Source organism: Camelus bactrianus, chromosome 20 (assembly GCF_048773025.1).
Source record: "Camelus bactrianus isolate YW-2024 breed Bactrian camel chromosome 20, ASM4877302v1, whole genome shotgun sequence".
NCBI lineage: Eukaryota > Metazoa > Chordata > Mammalia > Artiodactyla > Camelidae > Camelus > Camelus bactrianus.
Genome location: NC_133558.1, coordinates 31690365 through 31718294, shown reverse-complemented (window position 1 = coordinate 31718294; position 27930 = coordinate 31690365). Strand labels below are relative to the sequence as shown.

The window sequence follows — 27930 nt, the reverse complement described above, 5'->3', positions numbered from 1 at the left end:
TATAACCTCATCTACTAGATACAACCACTGAAGATCTTTCTGTATAAGGATAAGGAGGTGTTAACAATAACAAAACAAATAACGCTTTTAAACAAAACACGTATGGTATCTTGGAATGTCTTTCCAAGTTTGCATGACAAATACATGCAGTGAAAATTAAATAATACATAATAAATCACTTCCGTGTTTTAAGCAAGAATTCACTCTTATACCTAAGAAAAAAATGTATTTCAACTGGAACACTACAAAAATGACAAAAGTATAACCGTTTAATACTTCGTTTTCTTACACAATATTTGAAATAACCATGATTAAATACTACATCCTTACTGAGGTGATGATTTAACTTTTTCACGAGTGTAAACTGGTATCAGTTTGAGTAAAGTCTTTATTTTCTATTGATCCTGACAAACTACTCCCGCTGAGAAAACCATAAGCATTTCAAAGGAAATACTGAACATTTGTTAAAATCAGAGTAAATGACTCAGTGTGGAGACAGTTTTTCCTTATAATGACAATGAAACGAATAATTATTCTTCTGAAAGTGGAAGAATTCGCCTCACCTTTTTCTTCAGGCTTTATAGGAAAATACTTCTTCTCTGTACCTATCAGCTCAGCCTTTGGAGCTGAGGAAAAAAAACCAAGTTAATAAAGTCTTTAAAAAAAAAATAGCTTTAGAGCACAAAGATAATCATACTACTAAAAAGCAAAGGTTTAAAAAATAACATCAGATGAAAACATGGTTTAACAGAATGAACAATACACCAGAATCACTAGGCTCAATAATGAACCCTACACCTGCCACTGTCATCTTGAGTAAGTGATGGCTCTGTGGTCTCAGTTCCTTCTTTATCAAACGAAGGCGTTCACATCCTCTACAATATCCAGCAGAACATTCTGTGATGATGGATATATTCTGTTTTTGTGTGGTCCAATACTCACTATTGAGACTAAATGTTGCTACTCCAACTATGAAATTAACTTTCTAATTTAAATTAATTTTAAAAGCTCAGTATGACTAGTGGTTTAGAACAGAAGTTTCCAATACCAACTTCTATAAGAACTACTTTTAACTTACGCTTTCCTTGCTCTGGGATAAGGTTAGCAAATACAAACCTGAAACTATGGAGGAAGGAAGAACCTGCATTATTCCAAAAAAGTGCAAATCTTTCAAAGAAAAAAAAAATTTGACCACACATTTAAAAATCAGAAATTGGGGGCTAGAACTTACAGAAATAGACAAATAGACAAAGATACCTGAAAACTGACACACTATAACTGACTATACTTCAGTGAAGGAAGGAAGGAAGGAAGGAGGAAGGAAGGAAGCAAGGAAGAAAGGAAGAAGGAAGGAAGGAAGAAAGGAAGGAAGAAAGGAAGAAGGAATGAAGAAAGGAAGAAAGAAAGGAAGAAAGGAAGGCAGAAAGGAAGAAAGGAAGGAAGAAAGGAAGGAAGAAGCAAGAGAGATTACAAAAACTTCTGGAAAACTCTTCTAGGTATACCATCATTTATTCAACTGTTTAAAAAGAAATAACAAAACTCTTCTCTTTGCTTAAGCCTTATCACACTCTCTAAAGGAAGAGCATATAAATAATCAGTATTTGTTTGAGACATTAAAAAATGGAGTGCATCTCAAAAGGTAGAATGACTTCCTAGCTAGGTAAATATATTGTTTTCTATACAGATTTAAGCTTAAGTCAATTTTCTTAACCCGAAATGTGATATAACAGAAATATCCAAGTTATTTTCTAAGATTCCTATTTTATAGTTTGTACTTTAAAAAAATACTGACAATATTAATATATATGAACACTCAATTTTCATATATTTTAAAAAATTGATACATAGCACCATAATATTTGATTCTTGCTTAAAGAAAATAAATGGTTTATAGAAGACCCAGTTTCACTATTTTAGAACTTAAAATATGAAAAATAGCAAACTGAATAATCTGTCTCTTACATACCTGGACCCTTAGCAGGTGGTGGTGGTTTCTTTGGTTTCTATTAAAATAATAATAATGAAAACAGTAAAACATTTACATATTAAATATTTATAATTAAATTCTGATTGTAAATAATCTTAAATTATGTAAACATCTCTTCTCATCCCATCCCTGACAAAAATTATAAAATGATAAAATAAAAATTATAAAATGATAAGATCCAAACAACCCCACAAAAGAACAGAGACAAAACATGTATTCTATTAGAACAAACACCTTCTTGATCAAAATTCAAATATTTCAAAAATTATCAGTGAGTTATATAAACTTAAAAAAATCTTAATGATGAGCAAAAATGTTCTGTTCTGCCTCCCCTATTTAAAGATTCCTATGCACCATTTTACCCCTCTTTAATAGCTGAGGGTTTTTTGTTGTTGTTGTAGGGGAGAGAGGAAGGTAGCAGGGAAAGGGAGAGAGACTGTGTTTAAAAAGAAAATGATGGAGTAGCTAATAAATATATTTAACTTTCACTCTTCAGAACTCTCAAAGAGAAGATTAAAAGCAAAGGTCTGTTTTTCCTCAATTTATTAAAATTCTCTCGGGTTTATAAGCATTCATTCATTTCAGCCTTAATTTAATGCCTTAAAAAACTTGAGACACATTTCTAAGTATGTGAATTTGGTTTTTCCAAATTAAAAATAACTGATAATCAGTACTGCATAAACACCTAATAAAAGCAAAAAAAAAAAAAGTTCATTAAAACGAGTATAAAAATAAAGCACACTGAACGTTGCTGAATCAATACTGAGTGAAATCTAGCAACGGAAGGGTCTCAGACAGCGTAAGCCTTCACACATTATCCTCTAGTAAGTTATTCTAAACGAAAGACTGCAAAGGTTAGAGATTTCTGCATTGGCTTAAATCAAATATGGCAGACTGTCTTGCTGTGGTGTCTCTGTTTTCTGTAAAATTCTCTTTCCCTCTAATTTAAAAACTTAATCAGATTCATCCCTCCACAGGCAAAAAAAAAAAAAAAAAAAAAATCAAGCTGTAGAAAAGCAAAAGATCACTGATGAACAGTTCAGTCTCACTTTATTAACTGTGAGAGGTGAGACAGACACGTTAAATACTGTCAGGAGGTAAAGCCTTCTCCTCGCCCTCCCAAAAATGCAGTGACAGAATAGCAGTAAGATCAATAGTACCTTAAAACAAAATTTTTCAACAAAATTAAATAATAGTACAATTTCTTACAACTGACTATTAATTTGTTTATAACAGTATGATCACCCTTTTTTCTTTTAACTATAATAAAATAATAAAATTTAAGGTTACTTTTTAGTGAGAGTAGAAGAAAAACAGAAACAAAGCACAAAACTGATATACTGGTTTGCTTTACCACAATCCAAACAACTTTCATCTGATTATATAAATCTGAAAACCCCTCAAAAAATTATTCAGTAACTATGCAAAAAAACTTGTTTTTTTAAGCAATACTGGCAAGAGGTTTTTTGGGCTTTTTTAAAATTATTATCAGCAGTGAACAAGAAAAGCTTACAGGAAAGTCCTTATCCAGTTCATTTATCTGAACAGCAAAATTGTCTGGAAATACTCCTTCTTTACCATTAAGTTCACCCTTCCACCAGCCAGGTTCCCCAGTCTCCTAAAATGTAAGATGAAGAATAATTAAAATAGGGGTTATCTTTAAATAAGAAAAAAGTTAGCAACAAAATATGAAAATACTGAGTTCCATTATTTTTACAAGGAAAAATAAAAAAACTTCCACAGGATGTGAGGTCCTCCTAAAAAATATTCCCACATAATACTTCAAGAAGTAGTAAGTTTCAATTTTTAGTAAGTCAAATAATTTAAAAATTCAGTTTACAAGGATAAGAACTTCTCAGGGGCAGAGGAGAAAGGAAAAAAGGAAAGGAAGTGGAAGAGGAAAGCAGAGAGAGAACATAAATTTCCAAACTATATCTTAACATTCTTTTCAACACATAATATACCAAAAACTACTCACATTATTCATTTGCTTTAGAAATTAACAGAATCTTCTACAATTCCTTCCAAACACCACACACCCTTCCATGAGAAATTAGGTGTTATCAGTCCTACCTGCATGTATATGAAAAATTAACATACACTGGGGGGACTGGTCAGGATGGCAGAGAAGGCAAACCCTGGGCTCCAAAGTTACAGCTATTTACAATACAGCAGCCACCAATGAGAATGACTAGCAGAAAAGATTTTCCACAATTAAAGACATAAAGAAGGAGCCCCAGGGAGATGGGCTGGCGCAGCACACACAGTCTAGTCAAGACCCCCACCCCTGGGGAGGCGATACACAAATGGCAGGACGACCACCACTGCAGAGGCTTTCCTGAACGAGCAAGAGGTCAGCGCCCACGCCAGGGTCTGCAGCCCGGGGTTGCTGCCCGGGGTGGGGCTGGGTCCCTGCGCAGGCTGGCTGCACCAGAGCTGGACAGCGGTAGGAAACAGAGACTCCGCTTTTAAAGAATAACAGACACAAAATCCCACACACTCCAAGACCCAGGACAGCGGCAGTAATTTGAAAAGAGCCTGGGTCAGACCCACCTGTTGATCTCGGGAGAGCCTACCGGAGAGGCAAGAGGCAACCAGGACTCCCTTGGGGTCTTGGAAGCTGGCAGCAGACATTTGTGTCTATTATACCATGAGAACACTGGTGGTGGCAAATGCTATTTTGGAGTCCTCTCTCTAGCCTATTAGCACTGAGGGCGTACACATCCATCAGCCGGTTAATACCAGTCTCAGCACCCCCAAAGCTAAGCAGCCAGCCTGCACAGGGCCCCAGCCCCACCCACCAGTGGGCTAGCATCAGCCCCACCCCACTCTCCAGGCCTGCAACCAGTACTCTGGGTGCCAGTCTTGCCCACCAATGGGCTGGCCCCAGCACTGGGATCCCCCAGGCCCTGCAGCAATCTTTGTGGAAGAATTAATATTGTTAAAATGACCATAATCCCTGAGGCAATCTACAGATTCGATGCAATCCCTAACAAATACCAATGACATTTTTTGACAGAACTAGAATAAAAAATTACAAAATTTGCATGGAAACACAAAAGACCTTAAATAGTCAAAACAAACAAAGTTTCTCTTCTTGAGAAAGAAGAACAATGCTGCAGGTAGCACGCTCCCTGATTCTGAACTATACTATAAAGCTGGAGTAATCAAAACACTATGGCACCGGCAAAAAACACATACACAGATTAACGGAACAGAACAGAGAGCCCGGGAATAGACTTACACTTGTATGGCCAGCGAATCTACAACAAAGGCAAGAATATGCACAATGGGGAAAAGACAGTCTCTTCAATAAATGGTGTTGGGAAAACTAGACAACTACACGCAGAAGAATCAAACTGGACTTTCTCACATCATCTACAAAAATAAACTCAAAAATGAATTAAAGACTTACATGTGAGGCCGGAAACCATAAAACTCTTAGAAGAAAACATAGGCAGTATGCTCTTTGACACTGGTCTTGGCAGTATTTTTTTTGGATAGATCTCCTACCCAAAAGGAAATGAAAGCAAAAATAAACAAACGGGACTACATCAAACTAAGAAGGTTTTGCACAGTGAAGGAAGCCATCAACAAAATCAGAAGGCAGCCTGACGAATAGGAGAAGATATTTATAAACAACATATCCCATAAGGGGTTAATAATCAAAATACACAAAGAACTCATACAACTCAGTATCAAAAAACAAACAACCCAATTAAATAGTGAGCAGAGGATCTGAACAGACATTTTTCCCAAGGAGACATACAGATGGCCAACAGACCCATGAATAGATGTCCAACAGCACTAATCATTAGGGAAATGCAAATCAAAACCACAATGAGGTAACACCTCATACCATTCAGAATGACTACCTAAAAAGACAACAAACAACAAGGATTGGCAAGGATGTGGAGAAAAGGGAACCCTCGTGCACTCTTGGTAGGAATGTAAACTGGTACAGCTGCTATGGAAAACAGTATGGAGACTCTGCAAAAAAAAAAGAATAGAACTATCATATATAATCCAGCAATTCCACTTCTTGGTATTTTTCCAAAACCAAAAACACCAATTTGAAAAGATATATGCACCCCTATGTTCACTGCAGAATTTCTAACAATAGCCCAGATATGTAAGCAACCTAAAGTGTCTATCTGTAGATGAATAAAGAAGATGTGTGTGTGTGTGTGTGTGTGTGTGTGTGTGTGTGTGTGTGTGTGTGTGATGGAATATTACTCTGCCAAAAAAATGAATAAAATCTTGCCTTGTGACAACATGCATGAACCTCAATGGTATTATGCTAGTGAAATAAGTCAGACAGACAAAGACAAATATCATAAAATCTCACTTACATGTGGAATCTAAAAAACCAAAGAAATGAACAAATATAACAGAACAGAAACAGACTCACAAAGAACTGGTGGTCGCCAGAGGGGGAAGGGGTGGGGGGAATGCGTGAAAGAGGTAAGGGAAATTAAGAGGTACAAATTTCAAGTTACAAAATAAATGAGTCACAGGGATCAAATACATAACATGGGAAATATAGTCAATAATATTGTAAAAACTGTGTATGGTGACAGATGATAACTAGAACATCAGTGGTAACTAGAAATAACAGTGTATGGAAATATCCAATCACTATGCTGTGCACCTGGAACTAACATAGTGTTGTAGGTCAACTATACTTCAATTAAAAAAAAATATATTTTAAATTACCCACTGAACAATCTGTTAAGGCAATTTAAAACAATGGAAGAAATTTCTGAAATTACTTTAAAGGGTTATAGCAAAAACAAGTATTTATAATATTTCTATATTACAAATAGTTACTATAGGATTCTGCCCACACCCCAATAATTAAGGTTCTTTTTTTTCTTAATTCAAGTTATAAAACTACCTCAATTCTTTGAAATAGCTGCACATTTTCCACAGTATAACATTTCATAACCGCTTACATATCAATGGACATTCATTGTTCCCCTATTTTTCTTCTTTTTTAATTACAAACAATGCAACGAACATTAGATGGGAAAAAAATGGTATAAGGTAAAATAGGAAATGAGAACAGAAACATGGGGGTTAGAGAAAAAACACAACATGATGGTAAAAATAATTTCCCAAACCGATCAATTATAACAAAGATAGACAATAGAAGTTTGCTCAAAACAACATTTCTGATCATTTACTATGTGCCAGGTTCTCAGGTCACAGAAATAAACAAGACAAAGTCCCAGTCTTCTGGAGCTTACAGTCTAGTAAGACTACTGGAGAATATTTCTATGAATAAAAGAAGTGATTCACTGAGAAACTGAGAAGTATCTTACCTTACTTAGCAAATGGATTATCTCTCCCTCTTTGAAAGTGAGTTCATCTTCGTTAGTACCTTCATAGGCAAATAACGTTCTACAATACTCCTTAGCTAAAATAAAGAATGTAAATAATGGGGCTTATACAAGTTGGCTCTTTCAGCAAATACTTACCAAGCCTCTATTTTGTCTAAAGAAACGTACACTAGAAGCTTTCAGAGATGACTAATAATTTGGCCAATACTACATGTTGAATTAAGCAACAATTTCATTAATCACTCATTCAACTAGTTACCACAGGCCTACTACGTTCTAGTTACAGTTCTAACTGTAGTAGATACATGAGTGGACAAAGCATACAAAGATCCTTGACCTCATGGTGCTCACATCATGGATTTAATTCTCTGATGAAGCAGTGCAATGTAACAAATGTCTTCAAAAAACAATCTAGTAATACATTTAAGCATGCTTCACTCCTAGTATGAAATTTTCATTCAAAAACTTACCTTTAAATTTACCTTCAGTGTCTATTTTTGTTGTCTCCATACTCTGAGTTTTGGGTCCCAGTGACTGTGTGATTAAGGGCTAGAACAGAAAGGATGGCATCAACTATGCTAAGTTAGAATAAAGCTAATAATGTTCAACAAAATTTCCACTAACAGTTACCTAGCTCTCCCTATGGTGCATACAGCCAGGTTAGTAATGTGACTGAACACCCTGCCATGGAAAAGATAAATATCTGAGAAGCTACTTAAATGATAGCCCAGAACTTCCAGTTTTTAAAACTCTCTATCTTCAAGATAATAAACATACTCTGATATCCGTAATTCTGTGATTTATTTTAGAACTTCTAAAATAAATAATAATAGTATTTGAAAATGTACTACATACCAATCTCTGACCTAATAGTAAGTACTTTCCACACATTATAACTTAATCCTCAGAACAACCTGCATAAAGTAGGCACTAGCCTTCTCTCTTGTTACAGGTTAGGATGCAGTTAAGCCACCTGCCCACAATACAAAGAAATTTAGTAACGGAGCCCAGATTTGAACCTAGAAAGTCTGACTCTTAGACAGCACTAAACTTTCTTACAACAAGACAGAGACGAAAAGAAAGTCTTTCTACTTCATTGCTGCTATTGGAATGAAAACATTTAGGTGATGTCACAATTCTTGTAACTATAGGGTCTAGTAGGCAATTGTCCACTGTAACTGCCTACAGTAAGTCCACCTTGTACTAGTATTTCCTGGAGCCCTCTCTGCAGAAGTAACACTACATTTGACCTTAGATTTCATTAGTTAAAAATCTGAACATCCTGTTAACTTACTGTGTGTTCTGTTTTTATCTTTTAAGATACTCACTTTAATTTAACCATCATATCTTCCAATCTGGTGTCACCTACAAACATAGCAAATGTGCCCCAACTTTACCAATTCCTAGGTCAGTGATCAAAGAAGCCTTGCAAGGCCACCATACGGGGTAACCCTGAGACTAGACTCACTAACAACAACTCTTTAGTGGACATTAAAAATGGCAAATGAGAGGTTACCGGTGTGATTGTTAATCAAATAAAGTTATTCAGGATAATCATGAGCTTTAGAGATATAAAGGGACCCCAGATCATCTGCCTTATGTCCCTCTTAATGCAGACACTGATTCTAAACATGCCTAGCTGCTACATGACTACACAGCACCATTCCAAAAACAAGAATTCTAGCCTGCTTCCTTTAAAACCAAGAATTAATTAGGCCCATAATCCTAATGCCAGACAATCACAGAGCTAGAAGGCAGCAGGATGGAAAGCACAAGTTCTGTTTCCTGAACCCAAATTATTATTACATGAGAAAATATGTAACAAACTGGGGGGAAAAAAAGTTGAAACTAACCATTTTAGGAGAAAATTTTAGAATATAATTCACCAATCAAAACAGTTTAAGTGAAATGTAACTAAGAAAGGCAAGTAAACACTAAAATATCTTAAAATTTTAAGAGTTAAATAAAGACATACAAATGAGAGATACCAGAGAAACGGTGCTCTAAAAATCAAGGGAGAGGCCTCCTATCTGAAATAATCTCAATCTTATCTCCAAGGCAGTAACCCCAGGAACAAGAGACTTGAAATAAATGTTCTAAAGATTGTAGCTACTTCCCTCAGAACATAAAAACTTAAGGGTTTATTTTAAAATCTCTTATTAGACCTTATAATTTATGATACATTCATTTTCACTTACTTCACAACGCCAGTGACATGCTAGTGGAAAATAAAGTTCTTCATACATTTAGGGCTATCAATTCATAGATTTCACCACTACCAACAATCAGAGGGCCAGAAGTAGGGACTACTCAACTGAACATCTCACTGTGAACCTATTTTAAAATGACCCATTTCAGGTCTACTTCAAATTAAAAGAAAAAAACATATAATTTTAGCTTTTTTAAAAGGAAAAAAAAATAACTTGCCTTTTCTGTTTTTACACAATGATAACTCTGAAGTTTCCACTAAGAAGAGTTTGTGTTAAATTTACCAAAAAGAAAATGCAATTTTATAAAGGATCAAACGTCAAAGTAAGTCACTTAAACGTGAAAACAGTCTTCTCATTCATAATCTCATAATCTATTACTGGCAATCTCAGAAAAGAAAAGGTTACAGAGTTGCAAACTCACTTTTACATTTTAAAAAGTGCTTAATGAGAGAATGCATGGCGTTCGTCTAAGGAAAGCTCATCACGCCTACCTTTTCCGGTTTCTTCTCTTCTGTTTCACTACTGGACGTTCTTGTTCTAAGTTTCACTGAGCCTTCCTTAAAAATATCTCCAAATCCAACTCCTCGGATTTTCTTTGGCTGGGTGACTGATCCAGGTGCAGCTTCATTCCCATTTCCCGGAGAGGGTGAAGGTGAGGTAGACCCAGTCAAAAAGGTTTCTGAAAGAAGAGTTTGTTTTTAAAGAATGACACTTAAAATCACAAAAACCTTGAAATTCCCGTTTCATAGGGTTTATACTCTATACCTAATAAAAAATGGTAGAATAAAAATAATAAAATAGTTGAGTACCAAAATATCCCAAAGAGTAAGAAGTACTTTATACTGGATTTTTTTTTGCAATGTTGTTTAAAACAATTTAAAGTATTTCTAATTAGTAAATTGGTCATCAGAAAGCCAAGAAATCACAGTATACCAGATCCTTAAGAAGAGCATATCAAAATTTACAGCTCTTGAACAAAGATGATATGATGTAAAACAGAAACATTAAAGAGATAAAGTTAATCATTTAAGAAGGTTGTATGATCCAAACTGATCAAAATTAGAGTTTCTGAATATAAAAACTGGTAATATTAGCAAATTTTTATTTTAAAAAATCAACAGCTCAAGACTTATCATTTTAACTTGGGGATGAAGTAATTTATAATCTAAGAAAAAAGTTCCAGAGAAAATCATCCAAGAAAATTCTGGAAACAACTCAGAATGAGGGTTGAGGCATAGAAAAAAATACATGATTTCAGTTCATTGAATTAAGGAGTCTGCTGAAGTTTAACAGTTAAGAACAACCGGGGCAATCATAAAAATGGTAGTTACTATTTATTCAGAGTTTAATCTGTGCCAGCTACTTGTTAAGCCCTGTACATGAACTATATCTAATTTACATAATCACCCACAGGCTTAACATTAAACACTATTACTCCTCATTTTCAAAATAAGCAAAACAGACAAAGAGTTGTTAAGACCTTTCCCAAGTCCATACACGTAGAAAGTAACAAAGTCAACATTTGCATGGAATTCTAGTTAACCCCCAAAACCAGTCTTAAACATTTTAACATAACGATTCAAACAACAAAAGCCTCTAATCACACATTTAAAACTATCTGAGAAGTAGTCAGTAGAAACAACTTCTATGAACTTAAGAAATGTAATGCTAATGAGTACAGTCACCTACCCTAACTACTTTCAACATAAGCTTAAACCACATATATTTCTGGTGATATATTTTTAAATCAATTTCATTCAGAGAATGTTTACATACAATAAAGTGAATCCACTTTAAATGGACATTATAGTAATTTTTGACAAATGTGCCCCTATGCACCATGTAACCACAATAATCAAGATACAGAATATCTCTGTTACCGCAGAGAGGACACTTACACACTATCTCGGTCAATCCTTCCTATACTCAAATCTCAAGGAACTTCTGACCTTCATTCTGTCAGTACAGATATGTCCTTTTCAAGAGTTTAAATAAATTAAACACACAACACAGAAGTCCCTTGTGTCTGCTTCTTCTGCTAAGTATAATATGTGTAAGATTCATCCACACTGTTCCCTGCATCCATACTTCACTCCCTTTTACCGCTGATTGGTATTCCATCCTACAGATACATCACTATTTATCTACCATTAAGAATGTTAGCTGGTTCTTTATAGATAAATTTTATCCAATTTAGAAAGTTCCCTTCTGTTGCTATTATGGAGAGTTTTTATCATAAGTAAGTGTTGAGGATGTAAAATTCTTTCTGCATCTACTGAGATGACCATTCGGTTTTTCTCCTTTATAAACTTTTTAATGTTCGATTACACTAACTTTTTAATGCATAGGATAAACCCCATTAATCATAATGTGTTAACCTTTACATATTTTGCTAGATTTGATGTGCTAATACTCTGTTCAGGATTTCAGTGTTTATGTTCCTGAGATAAAGGTCTGTAGTTCCTTTTTTTAATGACTTCAGATTTTGATATCAAAGTCATACAGACCTAAGAAATCTTAAAGAATCTGTGGAAGATTAAATGCCTGGCAGAATTCACTAGTGCAACCACATAGGGAATGTTCTTTGTGTAAAAATTTTGATAATGAATTTTCAGAAACTATTCAGTTTCTATTTCTTCTATGTTTTGGTAAGTTACACTTTCCAAGGAATTTGTACCTCTCATCTAAGCTGTCAAATTTATAAGCACATTTCCTTACTATCCTTTCTCTGTATGATCTGTAGTGATACTTTCATTCATGGCTGATTATCAGTAATATTTCTATTTTCCTTTGATCAGTCTTGTCAGTTTATCAATATTTTATCTTTATGAAACACTCCACCCTTGAACGTGCTGACTTTCTAGACTACTGGTTTGTTTTTAGTTTCATAGTTTTTTGCGTATTTCCTTCCTTCTAATTATTTCAGGTTTGATTTGCTCTTCTTTTACTAGTTTAAGATAAAAATTTAGATGACTGAGTTTGTACTGTCTTTTCTAGTATAAGCATTTAAAGCTATAAATTTATGTACAGGTACTACTTTAACCTGTATCTCACAAACTTGGATATGGTGTGTTTCCTTTTTATTCATTTCAAACTTCATTCGAATTTCCCTCAATGACTTCTTCTTTTATTCACAGGTTATTTACTGTTGTTCAATTTCCAAATATTTGAGGATTTCCTCAATCTCTTTCTGATACTAAAACAATTCCACTGTGGTCATAAAACCTACTCTGTATGACTTCAAATCTTTTAAATTCACTGAGACTTGCTTGGTGCCCAAGCATAGGGTCTATCTGGCAAATATTCCACGTACTCTTCAAAAGAATGTGCATTCTGTTGCTGGGTTAACAATTGTATAGGGTCAATATTGAAGGTCAACTGAGTTGTTATTATTCAATTCAAGTCTTTGAAAAATTGACTGATATTTTTGTTCACTAACTTTATCGATTCTTGAGAGAAGCATGTTTGGTTCTGCTTGTGGATTTGTCTGTTTCTTTCAGTTCTGGCAGTTCCACCTCATGGATTTTGACCTTCTGGTATTGGGTTATGCATACTTAACACTGTTAAGTAATTTTTATGAATGGACTTCATCATTATGAAATGTTCCCTTTATATCTCTGGCAATGTTTCTTTTCCTGACGTGTACTCTGATACTAATGTAATCGTTCTAAACTTCTTACACTCTGCCGAGAATATCATTTTTCATTCTTCTTTTAACCTATGTCTTAATATTTAAAGTGAGTTTTTAGTGGACAGCATATTATCATTCAATTGGCCTTTGGAGTTTTTAGTTCATTTAATGTTAACAGAATCACTGATGTGGTTATGCTTAAATCCATAATCTTGCTATTTTTTTTCCTATTTACCCATTTGACCTCTGTCCCTTTTTTCTTTTTCACTTTTTTTTTTTCTTTTTTTGATTAAACAACATTTATTTTCTCAGCTTTGGATGCAGGCAACCCAAGATGGGAGTGCCAGCATGGCTGGGTTCTGGTGAGATGGCTCATCCTAGCCTGCAGGTAGCTGCATTCTCACTGTGTCCTCACACGGCCTTTCCTCAGTGTGTGCATGTGGAGGGAGAGTGGGCTCCAGTGTCTCCTCTTCTTTTCTTTTTTTTGGGGGGGGGCGGGTGGTATAATGACATGTAACACTGTATTAGTTTCAGGCGCCTAACATGACTCAATTAGTCTCCTCAAAATTCTGACCTCTTCGCTTTGCACCTCATTCTTCACATCTCCCCTTTCTTACAGAAGAAATTAAAAGACCATCTTGCCCACAGCTTCCAGGGACTAACTCTGAGGTATCTCCAATAAATTGAGATTAATCTGATATCTATTCCGTAAATCTCATTTCCTCCCACCTTCTGGGTAAATCCTGTTCTGCTAATCAATACCATTCTTCTGAACTTGCACCTTCAGCTTCTCCCTCTTCACTTGTCCTCTGCCATTAGCATCTGAAAACGATCAAGACTTTCCCTTCTTTAGAAAAAAAAAAAAAAGAAGGAAAACATTCTGGAGTCTGTGCTGTCCTCAACTGCTGCATTGCTTCACACTTACTCTCTCCACTGAACTCGGCTTTCTCCTGAGCTCAGCTTCTGCCCCAGCCACTTCTCTTTACCACTCTTGTCTTGGTCATTAATGGTTTCGTCAACTCTAAATCAGGGTTACATTTTGTTTCTTACCTTGCTTAACCACGCAGCAGCGTGTGACACTACTGTCCATGCCCTCCCCGCCGACCACACATCACAGCTTCCTGCTGGCTCCCTCTGTGCCTCCTTGGTCTTCTTTTTAGTTACTCTACCTCGGCTCATACCATAAAGTTGCTATACAGGATTCTGTCTTAGGCTCTTTTCTTTTTCCACTCTAAACATTCTCCCTAGATAACCTCACCTAATTCCATGGTTTCTTGCACCACCCAACATACTGTCAGGCCCCACTCCTGGATATCCACCCCCCAAAAATGTTTTTAAGGTTTGAGGCTCATATACACAACTGACTAACAAATAACTCCTCCTGGATGCTCTCGCACTCCTACAGAACTCAAGGTCAGCATCTCCAAAGTGAATTCATCCTCTTCTCCCAAAATGTATCCCCTCCCTACACAGAACACCTCCATCTACCCAGCTAATTGAGCCCAAAATCTGGTAGCCTTGACTCTTCTTCCTCAGTCAGTCCCCATCTCCCATCATCAGAAGGTGCAGATCTTTATACCACGTATTTCGCACAGGAGTGCTACCCACGTTTCTCCACTCCCCTGCCCACTCCTCTAGTTTACACTGTTTCTACCTAAATTATCAAAACATTCTCAACTGGTCTTGTAACCTCCTTACTCTCCTCTAATCCACTCTTGACACTGCAACCAAACCACTGTACTAAACAGTAATCTGATCATTTCACTCCCCTCTACGGCTTCTCTGTGACTCGATTACCAGTTTTGCAATGCCTTCTTAAGCCTGACCCAATAATTTCTCCAGCCTCAAAACTCACCATATCCAACTACACACCTACAGTCCCTCTGGATTGAATCTCTTTCAGGATCCTGAAGTTGGTATGCTCTTTCTTTACCCTCTGCAGAAACCTGCCTGAGGATCTCCCGCCCACGGAGATCGCACCCTGTTACTTCCTACAGGGCGCATTCCCTTATAATCCTGCCGAGTCTCAGCTACCTCTCCACTCATCTATTGCGCCCTGAATTTTCCAGCACAAATACTTCTCATGTGGAATTAAAATCACATCTTTTCTTTCTCCACAGACGAAATGCTTCAAATATGGGGAATAATCATGACTATGTTGCCCTTCACTATATCCCCAGACACGGGCACAATTTGCTCAAGAATAAGCACTAAATATACTGAATGAGCAAATACATGAATACTGAACTAACAAAATAGTAGCATTTATATTTAGAATTTCCCTTTACTCGCTTCAACTTTTAAATTTCAGATTTAGGAATGCACTGATTCTATGGGAAGTGCCACCAAAACCACATTATCACCACTCATAATTCTCACAGGGAGGAAAGCACATGAAAAGACAGCTCTATAGGCATGAGTAAAGAAAAATTAGAAGAAGACAACATGCAAACACATGGGCTGAAATAGTGAGAATTACCTAATATCCACGCCCCCCTCCATGTTAAATAAAACAGTAGAGTAAAAAGGTCAGAAGAAGAGAATTCCGATTGTGATTTACTACTCGGTGGTTAAATAAGCTCAGAGTTACAATTTCTTCACCTTCAAAGGTGGGGGGGTGACCCTAACTACAAAAATTATGAGGACTTAACATAGTACTGAAAAGTTCTCTGTACACCAAAGAACACCATTCATTCACTCATCCATTGAGAAACACCAATACTATTCTAGAAACTGGGTATGCAGCAGTGAACAAAACAAAACATATATTCTAATGTGGGAGTAGACAGACAATAAGAAATAAGTAAGAAATTGTAACAAATGTATCAAAGAAAGATCAAAGAAGAAAGGGAATTAAAGAATGGGAGACAGAAGCTTTTTGCTGTTTTATACAGAGCTGTTAAGAAATGCCTCACTGAAAAGGTGACTTCTGAGCAGAATCCTAAAATCAAACTGAAAGCCGTTAAGGGTATCTCAAAGAACATTCTGGGCAAAAGTATTCAGCAAGAGAAATGCAAATCAAAACTACAATGAGGTATCACCTCACACCAGTCAGAATGGCGGTCATTCAAAAATCCACAAATGACAAATGCTGGAGAGGCTGTGGAGAAAGGGGAACCCTCCTACACTGCTGGTGGGAATGTAGTTTGGTGCAGCCACTATGGAAAACAGTGTGGAGATTCCTCAAAAGACTAGGAATAGACTTACCATATGACCCAGGAATCCCACTCCTGGGCTTGTATCTAGAAGGAAATCTACTTCAGGATGACACCTGCACCCCAATGTTCATAGCAGCACTATTTACAATAGCCAAAACATGGAAACAGCCTAAATGTCCATCAACAGATGACTGGATAAAGAAGATGTGGTATATTTATACAATGGAATACTACTCAGCCATAAAAACCGACAACATAATGCCATTTGCAGCAACATGGATGCTCCTGGAGAATGTCATTCTAAGTGAAGTAAGCCAGGAAGAGAAAGAAAAATACCATATGAGATCGCTCATATGTGGAATCTAAAAAACAAAAACAAAAACAAACAAACAAACAAAAACAAAGCGTAAATAAAGGACAGAAATAGACACACAGACAGAGAATACAGACTTGTGGTTACCAGGGGGGTGGAGGGTGGGAAGGGATAGACTGGGATTTCAAAATTGTAGAATAGACTACACTGTATAGCACAAGGAAATATACACAAAATGTTATGATAACTCACGGAGAAAAAAATGTGACAATGAGTGTGTATATGTCCATGAATAACTGAAAAATTGTGCTGAACACTGGAATTTGACACAACATTGTAAAATGATTATAAATCAATAAAAAAATGTTAAAAAAATAAATAAAATAAAATAAAAAAATAAAAACACTGTTTAAATGTTAAAAAAAAAAAAAGTATTCAGCAAGGACAAAGGCTGTTGAGACAGGAATGTTCCTGACACCTTTAAAAACAGTAAGAAGACTAATGAGAACAAAGGGGAGGGGGTTAAGTAGGAGACAAAGTCAGAAAGGTGGGGGGAGGCATCTGGGGGTACCAGATCTTGGAGGGGTTTGTAGCCAATTTAAGAAGACTCTGGCCTCTACTCTAAGCTGTACAGCTACTAGAGGGTTAGCACGTTACCATGCAGTAGGGAGGTAACGGCAAGTAAGAAACTACTGCAATTATATAGGAAAAGATAACTTACATCAAGGTAGCAGCAGCTGAGGTGGTAAAAGAAAACACTTTCTGTACATTTACTTAGTAGGTGACAAAGTCTACTACTGAATCAAGTCTAGAGTGTGACATTATAAAGAAGAGTAGAGATGAATCCAATTCTTTAGCCTAAGTAAAAGGAGGACAGAGTTGCATTAACTCAGATGAGAAAGACTGTATAGAGCAAACGTGGGTGCAGAGAAAAGGTCAGTTTTGACCATCTTAGTGTTAGATGCCTATTAGACGTCTAAATGGAGATTTTCATGGGCTTAAGGTGGGGAGAAGACTTAACAAGGGAAGAAAGTACCAGTAGATACAGTCATTGGCTTTATAAAGAAGTAGGAAAACTGAAAGCAAGTCCTACTTAGCAAACAAGTGGAATCTGAAAGGTGACAAAAGGACTCTAAACAAGAAAGGCTAAGTGTATTTGACAAGATGAAAGAGTGGTCATTTGATCATAAAAACAGACACACATCACTTCCTTGGAAAAGCAAAGCTTTTCCTGAAAATGACGACTAAAAGATACTAATCTTGAGATTCTATGAAGAAACCACTGAGTAATAGAATAAATTTGCCACAATCCTAGAAAAAAAATATATAACAGGGGCTTTCTTATAGCTTTTATTCCACAGTTCTTCAAGGAAAACTGAGGGCATAAAAATAAATTACCCATAAAGGCTCAAGTAATAGTGTCTACCTACTGTCTAGAGTCAAAATTGCCTTCTTAGCACTGACAGCTAGAGTTTAACTGTTCAAACCAAGAACATCATCCCATATATCTTAGTCTATTTATTTAAAGAAGAAAAGAGCTCTACTAAATGTAAAGAAGTATAAGAAGAAATCATGTAAAATATCAAATATGGTGGATACGGCACTCCAATACTGTGAGCAAAATGTAACATTTTATAATGTGCATTCGGTAATTCTTGTAACAACTACTAAAAACATACGCTATTTCACTGACTGAAAAAGACTGTTAAAACACCAGTTACAGACAGAAGATGCTATATTTCGTTAGGACACAGGAATGGAGGACATCAATTCTCTAAGTCATAGTGCATAAGATATCAAACTTTTAAATTAAAACTTAAAGGACTCTATACCTTTACCGCTGAAGTTTTAAAGACCTTCTAAGCACTCACTTTCTGGCATTCACATCAATATGCAAAAACTTTCTGCCTAAAAATTAGACTTAAAAAAAAAAAGGAATTGCAGTGTACTTCAACCACTGACTTCCCACCCCATAATCACGAAGATCCACATTTAGAATGCACTGTTATTGTAAAGGGGTTAAGCAAGCAAGGAAGTACATTTTTAACAGATATAATTCTGCAAGGTTACTAAAATTTAAATAAGGCTGAATAGTGCAAGAAACTGCCCAAAGAATTTATAATGATGAAAGGAATAAACTACATCCAAATTAAAATTTGATTATCTTTTGCTAGTGGTCCCACATGGACTTTAAATTTTATACATATTTTAAGGGTTCAGTTTACATGGCATCATAAAGATAATTTCACTTTAAGTTTTAATTCACACTAAATTTTAATGTTAAAAATAAATACCAAGAGATCCAATACCTATGAAATATAAGGAATACCAATGTGCACCAGAAGTAATTCGGGGGGCAGTCTGCAAAGTGGTAAGTATACCATTAAATTTAAGTCAGATGTTTTCAGCCTTATGCTTGTTCTCTAATGGTTTTTATGCATCCTAAAAATGTAAGTTCTGACTTCAGAGTTGATACCAAGTATCCTGAAACAGTAAGTGTAACATAAAACAGTAAATGACTCCTCTATTTATTCCCATTTCAATGGCTGTCTATCTTGCAATGGAATCAGTATCTGCATAGAAGAAGATCGATTTCACTGTCCCAACCCCACCCGACTCTAACTCCCAGTAATAAAAACTGCTCTAATTAACTACAATAGAATCCAGCCGTCCCACTTCTGGGTATGCACCCAAAGTGAACGCAGGGTCTGCATACCCACATTTAGCAGCATTATTCACAACTGCCAGGAGGAGGAAGCAACTCAAAAATCCATCAATGAATAGATAAACAAAATGTGGTACATACATACAATGAAATCTTGCTGAATCTAAACAAAGGAAATTCTGCTACAATATGAATGAACCTTGAGGACATTATGCTAAGTGAAATACGTTAATCACAAAATGACAAAAATTGTATAATTTCATTTATATGAGGTATCTAAGGTAGTCAAATTCATAGAGACAGAAGGTAGAATAGTGGTTCCAGGGGTGGGGCGGTTTGAAGGGGTCAACAATGAGGATTGTTTAATGGATATCAAGTTTTGATTTTGCAAAATAAAAAAGTTCTGGAGAGCTACTGCATGACAATATGAATATACGTAACACTGATAAACTTTATACTAAAAAATGGTTACGGTGATAAATTTTACGTGATGTGTTTTTTATAATAACAATTTTCCCCAAAAACTCTATACAGAGGAAAACCAGGGAAAGAACAATCAGAGGGAGAAAAGCAGGCATTTGGAAGATAACATCCAAGCTAAGATAGTTGCAGTCAGAGTTGCAAATTACATTGTGAATGTTTCTTGGAACACTTCTGAGAAGATGAAAATCTGCAAAGTAAGTTTAAAAAAAAAAAGTGGAAAACAATATATTCTGTTCAGAAGTATCTTCCACTTCTTATAGTCAGGTCATTTCACTCTAGATTCAAAAATACTTCAGTTCATATTTGTCTTACCCCCCAGAGGCCTGGAACGTCAGTTCTGGACTACAGAGAGGGTTCCATACCCTCATAAAACCAACACAGCACTTAGCACATAAAGGCTTAAGAAATAGTCACTTGATTATAAACTGGCCTTGACTTCTTCCTAAGTTCATATATTTTATTCTAAAAATTAGAGCAGAGTTAAAACTACTCATCAAATTAATTTATACCTTCATTCTGTTATTTATTCATTACTACTAAAACTGATTCCTAAAACCCTTACCTGAAAATTTGGTATTATTTATAGTTAACCAGCAGATTTTCCTCAATATCTCATTCATTATTCCTAGCTCTCATTACTAGATTTACTATATACTGTTTACTTCCCAAAACAAACTAACAGTATTTCATGACTATGTAACACAGTTCTCCCCATCACTTTCTAAAATTCCGAAGTTTCTTCTACATCATTTCAGAAATCGAATTCACGCCATTTTCCACACTCAGCACAATCTATTGAGATCACCAAAGATTATAATATTGCTTTTCAAGCATTAATTCTTTAATGAATGAATATAAAAGCAAATAAAAATTTTTCAATCATACTTTTGAATGGTGAGCAAGTGTAAGGTTAATTTATAGATGAGTCTCTAAATGACAGAGATCACAAAATAATTAAATGACATTCAGGCTGCACACGGAAAACAAAATCAATTATGTGAATATGGAAAACAACCAAAGGAGGATTTTTTTAAACTGCTAATATTTCTGAAGTAGTCAGGCCATTTGCTAACTCTGACCAAAACTGTATTTAAGTACATCTTAAGTGGGAAGAAATCAGATAACGTAAGTAGTATCATTTGATAATCAGGGTATTAGAGGTTTATTTTGGGTTGAAGTAGACATCAGAAGGAAAAATATTAAATTATTTGTCTAGATATGTAGGCAAATAGTTCATTTTAAGTCCCTGTCATAAGCTCCTTTTTTTAAGTAGACAAACTAAAGTTCATAGTTCAAAAAAACAGAGTTTTAAAAGACAAAAAAATAAACACTAGGTCATATATAAAGTTTATTTAAATCCATTCAAATTTTTAAATAGTCTACCTGAATCCTCCTGGGCTTCGTGAGTTTCACCATCATATGTTACCTCTAATTCTTTCACAAAATTTGAGGGAAACAGTCCCAACTTGTTGTTCAGGGTTCCACTCCACCAGCCTTCTTCTACCTGAAAGAGTTCACAACTCAAAACTCAGAAACAGAAGGCAGGAAGTATGAAGAGTTCAGAACTTTTAGTAGACTTAAGGCAGCACCAAAGGATAGCGCATTCTTCAAACCAGGTGTGATGAAAACATGTAGAGCAAACTGGAACAGGCACAACAAAGAGGACATCATCAAACCAGTAACCCCACCCGGAATCCCACACCGGCAGCAACTGGGCATCAGGGCAAATAACTCTGTAGTAATTCCTATTAGTTAAGGAACTCTTAAAAGGCAGGGTAGTATGGTGGTAAAGAGCACCGACTCAGAAACAAACTGTGTGGGTTCAGAGCCTGGCGCTCTGCATGCCAGGCACTCGAACTTGTGCAAGCACGGCTGAAACAAGATCACCTATCCCACACGCTCATCTGCAACGTCATCTTGACGCTCCTCCCACCAAGAAGTGGCGGTCTTTGTCCACACCCTCTTCAGTCTTGCTGGCTTAGGACTGTCTTGGAACCAACAGAATGTGGTGAAAGTGACGTTATCAGTTGCAAGGCGGGATTACAAAAGGCTATGTCTGTTTTCACCGAAAGGCTTACACTTAGAGCCCTGACCTGCCACGTCCTACTATCCCACACAGCAAGAAAGCCAAGCCAACCGGGGGCGGTACACGATGGCTCTCCACAGGCGGTCCTCGTCTTCGGGGCTTCCAGGAACTAGTCGTATCAATGTAGGAGCCATCCTATGACTCTATCGGTACCCAATTTTGAATCTTTCCAGCTGAGGCCCCCAGACAGCACGGAACAGACAAAAACCATACCCCTCTGTGCCCTATCTGAATTCTGGACCCACACAACTAACAAACCTAACAGTTGTCCTTTGCCAGAGTTTGGAATGGCATGTCATGCAGCAACAGAAGATAAACCAATTACTTATCTTCTCTGATTCAATCTCTTATTTGTAAAATGGGGATAAAAATTCCTATCTTCTTAGGTTGTTTAGAAATTTAAAGGAAATAATAAATGTGAAACACTTAGAATGGTGCTTCGGACATAATACTGGATTGATAAACACTATTATTACCACCACTTGGTAGAAATAAAATAGAATTGCCTTTTGTATAAACATACTGGGATTTAACACAAACATAAGTGACAAATTACATGTTATGATACAAAATCATTCCCATGGCAATACATGATATCAAAACATATACTTTGAAAATGGCATCTTCAGCTTCCAAAAAAACTTCAGTATTCCTTTAATGGTAAAAGCAGAGATACGAAAAGTTATTTTTTTAAATACTTTAAAATCTCACTCTAAGATGCTAAAATGAGGGAAAGTGCTTTTGAATGTGAATGTAATAATTCAAACAAGACAAAGCTTTTTTAAATATTCTGTTCTTGTATACCTTTGCTATATGCAAAAGGTAAAAATCCTACTTTATGACATTGTGCCAAAAGTGAATTAAAGATCAAAGAAAAGTTTATATTCTTAGCTACTTGGATTACATTCATTTTAGCGTTAAAAAGGTCTTTTTATCTTCCTAAAGTCAACAGATACAAATATGGCACACAAATAGCATCACAAAGATGATTAAAGCTTTATTTCTACAGATAAGACAGTCTTACTTCAAGTCATTAAAGACCCATTTTAAAGTCTGTTATCTTAAACTTTGTATAAAAAAACGATAAAACTGGCAAAATAAACTGAACAACTTAATATTCTTACAAGGCATTTTTCTAACACCCAGAGCACCAATTGCAATCGCTGCTTCATCTCTGAAACGCGTCTCCTCACCTCTTCACTAATGTCAACAACATCTCCTACTTTCAGCTCCAGTTCGTCCTCATTTTGTGGGATGTATTCAAAGAGAACTCTGCACTGACGCTTCTTGGTTTCTAAAGCAAGTAACATACAAAAATTAAGTTAAGAAAGGTCGTTAAAACAAACAGCAGCACCTTTACTTACACACTACGTTTACTGTCACACCATTTGTATATATGAATGAAAACAGACCATGTAAGCATTCTAAACAGCTAAATCACAATCTGTTCCGGTTGGCTTTCCACCTTGTTCCCTACGCTACAATCTCTTCATCCTGAAAGAAATTCAAATCCATTACAAATAGGTAGGCTCCCAGCAATGAAATCTACTTATACATCTGATCCCACTAATTATACAAAAGTTAAGTATCTACTGCCAGTTTTGAGACTAGAGACAGTCAATAAAGGACACTGTTGGCACAACAAATTTATCAAACACGCAGATTTACTACAGACAATCACTCCAAGCCAGTGATTTTCAGATTACTTCCTGATCAAAGTCTAGAAATACTTTATTTTTTTATTACAGTCAGTTACAATGGGTCAATTTCTGGTGTACAGAATAATGTTTCAGTCATACAAATACATACATATATTCCTTTTCATTATAGGTCACTACAAGGTATTAAATATAGTTCCCTGTGCTATCCAGAACAAATTTTTTATCTTTTTTTATATAATAGTAGTTACTATTTGCAAATCTTTAACTCCCAATTTATCCCTTTCCATTCTAAGAATACTTCAAATGCACTAATTTAAAAGTATCTGTGTTTTAAAAAGATAAAATGCACAATGTAAAATGTATTTTATCTTCTTTAATAGATCTATTTTCTGACATAAAAATCAAACTCAGGTGAAGATAAAAATAATTTTACTTTAACTTTTCAAACAAGTTTCATTTATTCAGACAAGTGATGGCTATTTAGGCCTTTAAAAAATGTAACAATTCTTTTTCATGAGTATCAATATATTTTTAAATGATTTAAAGTGAATAAAGAGTATTAATTAGCACGTTCCTGCCTCCAAAAAATATATATCAATTAACTTTGAACAACCTAGGGTATCTTTCAACGAAAAGCTTTCTTATTGTTGCTTTTCCTCTCACACTAGCATAATTCTCCAGTGTTTTTTTCCAAAACAGTGTGCAAAATTATTTGCAAAGTAATTTTTCATTTTTCAAAGGAAACAGCCACATTGGATAATACCATCTAAACAGCCCCTATTATTGCCACAAAATGTGAGTCATTTACTTAAAAAAGAAAAAATTTCTTATGAGTCCATATTTTTACATAATTCACTCATAAGCTAAGGTCACTGCTTTATTGAACTTACCTATTAATTGGCAACACAAAGGAATTTAGAGATTTGTTCACATTTCAAATGGCATACACAATGTCTACCATACACACTGGTCAAATAAGTATTTATAGATTTTCTACAAGGTATCAGAACCTTTGCTAAACACAAAAGAAAATAAAATATATGTAAGAGTAGAGTTGTCAATAAAAGGATGCATGAAATTAAGTCCATTTTTAAAAATAACTATAACTAGTATTTTCTTAAGATAAGAAACCTCCATATAGCTTTTCAGATCTACAAAGAGATTAATGATAAGAAAGTTTTTTTAAATCAGGATTGTATACATAAAGCTATTAACAAGGAAGAGGATAAAGAAGGTACACCAAAAGCAGGGACGTTATTTTTTTATCTTTTATGTACCAACACTACTCTAAGTCCTTCACAAACAAAAGATCATAGAAACTAGTTACAAACATCTCCCACACAAAAGATCATAGAAACTGGTTATACATAGCATCTCACCAATGAGGAACAGGAACTCAGCAGTAATTGTCCAAGACCATAGAGCGAGAGAGAGGCAAAACTCGAAGTGTGCCCACTTCTGCCTCCTACTCTCTGCCCTTCCAGTTTACCAGGCTGCCTCCTTTACAGATATACACAGTTCATGCACTCTAGCCAGGCTGGACCCGTAATCCCTGAAAATACCACGGACTGACCTGCTTATCTCTGTGGCTCTTCCAAAGGGTGCAATTTGAACTGGAATGCTATACTCCCCAGTCCTCACGTGACTGACAACGTCCTACCTGAAGAAGAGCTTAGATACACCTTGTTTGATGACTCTGGTATAGAAGTGCCCTTTCATTTGAACCTTTGAATCTTCATTTGAACTGCACATTATATTTGTCTCTAATATGGTTCTTAATAGTATAAAACTCTGTAGTAATAATAATAGCAACCATTTATCAGGCACTTCTTATAATATTTACTTAGCATGTTAATACCTCTAAAACGCCTTGAGGTAATTATTACTATCATCCCAGTGGTGTTACAGTAACTTGATGCTTTCCTCGGTGAGTTCTGAATCATTACCCATATCCAGCTTTAAATGGCAGATTTGATTGCCCACACTAACACCGTTCTATGATCTTCATACCCATGGGTATTACGATACTCAGCATATAAATGTTGAATAATTTCAGAAGAACCATTTAGAAATGTTTTATATTTTTAGAAAAGCAAAATCAAACTGTGGGAAACTTCACACTCAGTGAAGTAACTTTCCTTATTGTTTCTACTAAAACAGAAAATCCTGTATTTTCAATTGTAGTTTGGTCATGAAGAATGGCAAGTATGTGATGGTTCTGAAAAATAGATCTAAATATTCTGATCAAACAAAGCTCTTAAATTATGGAACTATTTCTCATTGATGATTATTGTTTTAATTTTTCCATCAAATGCTAAAGTGAAGAACATACCACACTCAGAAGTTGGGAAGCTGAATGTTAAAATTTCAGAGACAGTAACAATAAGATTCCTGATCCATTTTTGGTTCTATTTGGTTCTAGAAAGTCTATCTTCAGCATTTAAATTTTTCTAATATAAAAATTTTTTTTATATATTTCTTTCTCCAGTAAACAAAGATAATCATTAAAAGTTAAGAAACATTGAGACTGATCCATTTGCTACATGGCTGAATCATCTTTAAATGTTTTTTTCTTATTCTCAGCAATAAAAAAATCATATTACTTAGGCCATTAAGTGAAAAATTCAAGCTATGCAAGAGTCTAGCTAGTTGAGATAGAGCATTTAAGACAATCAAAATCTTTAAAATTATTATCACCAACATGAAGAAAAAAACTCATGTGATTAGGGATGAAGTATTATGTCTTCAATATACTTGCAAATGACTTAAGTTTTTAAAATGTATTTACATACGTAGAGAGATAAAACCAACATAACAAAATGTTAACAGCAAACTTAGGTAAAGAATATACTGTGTTCAGTGTACAATTACTACTTCAACTTTTCTGTAAGATTTTAAATTTTTCAAAATAAAATACAAAGTCAGAACACCCTACTCCATTCATTTGAGAGCCCGTCGCTGGGAAGGACTCATTTGAGTGAGTCTCTTTCCCCTTGTAAGTCAGAGTATTTTAATGTCACGGAAGAGAGCCTGAATTACTAACGTGCCTATTTTTCAAAAATTTATTCTGTAAAGGTGTAAAGTCAGTGATCATATTTTGATGATACTCAGAATTTTCATTATTTTCTTCAGCACTGACTCAAAATCAGAAGCATGCTACCAATTATTTTTTGAGAATGAAACACTGCGTAGACTGGCATTCTAATCAATTAATTTTTCATGCATCATCATTTCTTTCTGTACAATTACACGAGTGATCCATCAGTATCCATCTCAATGCATCTTTCACATTCAAAGTAAGTATTACTACCTAGATGAAAAATCATTTCTGTAGCATGAGTTCCCACTCACAAGGAATACAGAGTTACAAGCACTGATGTCTTGCTCACACACGGCATGAGTAGATTCATACCTGGCATCCATTTTTCCCAAATATAAAGTAGAATATCTACTAATATTCCACACTGAGTGTTACATAGAACTGTGATGCTAAAGATGTCAGTTTTTTACTTTCAGAGTAAAACGCTCTACACCATTATCGTTGGGCCTGATTTTATAAGGGCCACAGCAGTAATGTCATTTGTACCTTACTGCAATCAACTCTGCCCTGGAAAATTGTCTGTGCTCACTCTAGAAAACACATGTTTGTCTCACGAAAGAAGGTATTATGCCTAACTTACAAGCACTAGCAAAAGTTTTGATGGCTTTGTGACTAGACCTCACAAAAAAGCCAACGCTTTTTGGCTTTGGAGACCAGAGGAAAATAGCTAGCAACTCCAGTCCCCAGATATTTATCTTACTATCGATGTGAACTTCTCCTTTTTAGTTGCGTAGACAAAATTCAACACACATGCAGATTCACTTGTCTTGGCACCCAAAGATTTCAACTGAACCTTCACACTGCAGTGTTTATCACTGTCAACCTTTTAATGGTTTGGCTTTTTTTTTAATATGAATAGCATTGGTTAAAAGTGTATATACTACTATTTTAAATTACAATGAAACATTTTTGAAGAACTGATCTATTTCATAAATTAAGGATACGCTGCAAACTAACAGTAACCAAAAAAACTGATTGAAAAAAAGGTAGCTGCTTTTCCTGGAAAAGTCATCTGAAAGCAAAAACAAACAACCCGCATCCTGTTTTAAATGTTAACACCAAATGACCAATTTAGTCTTCGCAGCACTTGTACTTAAAATCAAGTTATGGAGGGTCCTTCGGAAAAAGCTTAAGCCTCCCGGGCCCCGTACCAACCATGTAATCGTTTTTCCTTCTTACAAGAAAAGAGTTATGACCAGCGTTCCCGAGGAAGATAAAATTTAGTGTGTCCTTCCCTATTAGAGACAGAATAACCTTGAAGCCCTTTGTCTAGCCCCTACTTAAGAAGAGATTT

The 27930-nt window shown here is 35.5% G+C and overlaps 1 protein-coding gene across 2 annotated transcripts in view; it reads right to left on the bottom strand.

The window, feature by feature from the left end:
- CD2AP (CD2 associated protein) overlaps positions 1–27930 on the bottom strand; it is a 91094-nt gene that overhangs the window by 27770 nt on the left and 35394 nt on the right. For both annotated transcript variants that reach the window (XM_074348868.1, XM_074348869.1), the window contains 8 exons: positions 23069–23169; positions 21173–21293; positions 10031–10218; positions 7800–7878; positions 7312–7406; positions 3501–3605; positions 1967–2003; positions 564–626 (listed from right to left, as the gene is read on the bottom strand). In XM_074348868.1, coding sequence (XP_074204969.1) covers positions 564–626; positions 1967–2003; positions 3501–3605; positions 7312–7406; positions 7800–7878; positions 10031–10218; positions 21173–21293; positions 23069–23169 — 789 coding nt within the window. The remainder of the gene's footprint in view (positions 1–563; positions 627–1966; positions 2004–3500; positions 3606–7311; positions 7407–7799; positions 7879–10030; positions 10219–21172; positions 21294–23068; positions 23170–27930) is intronic.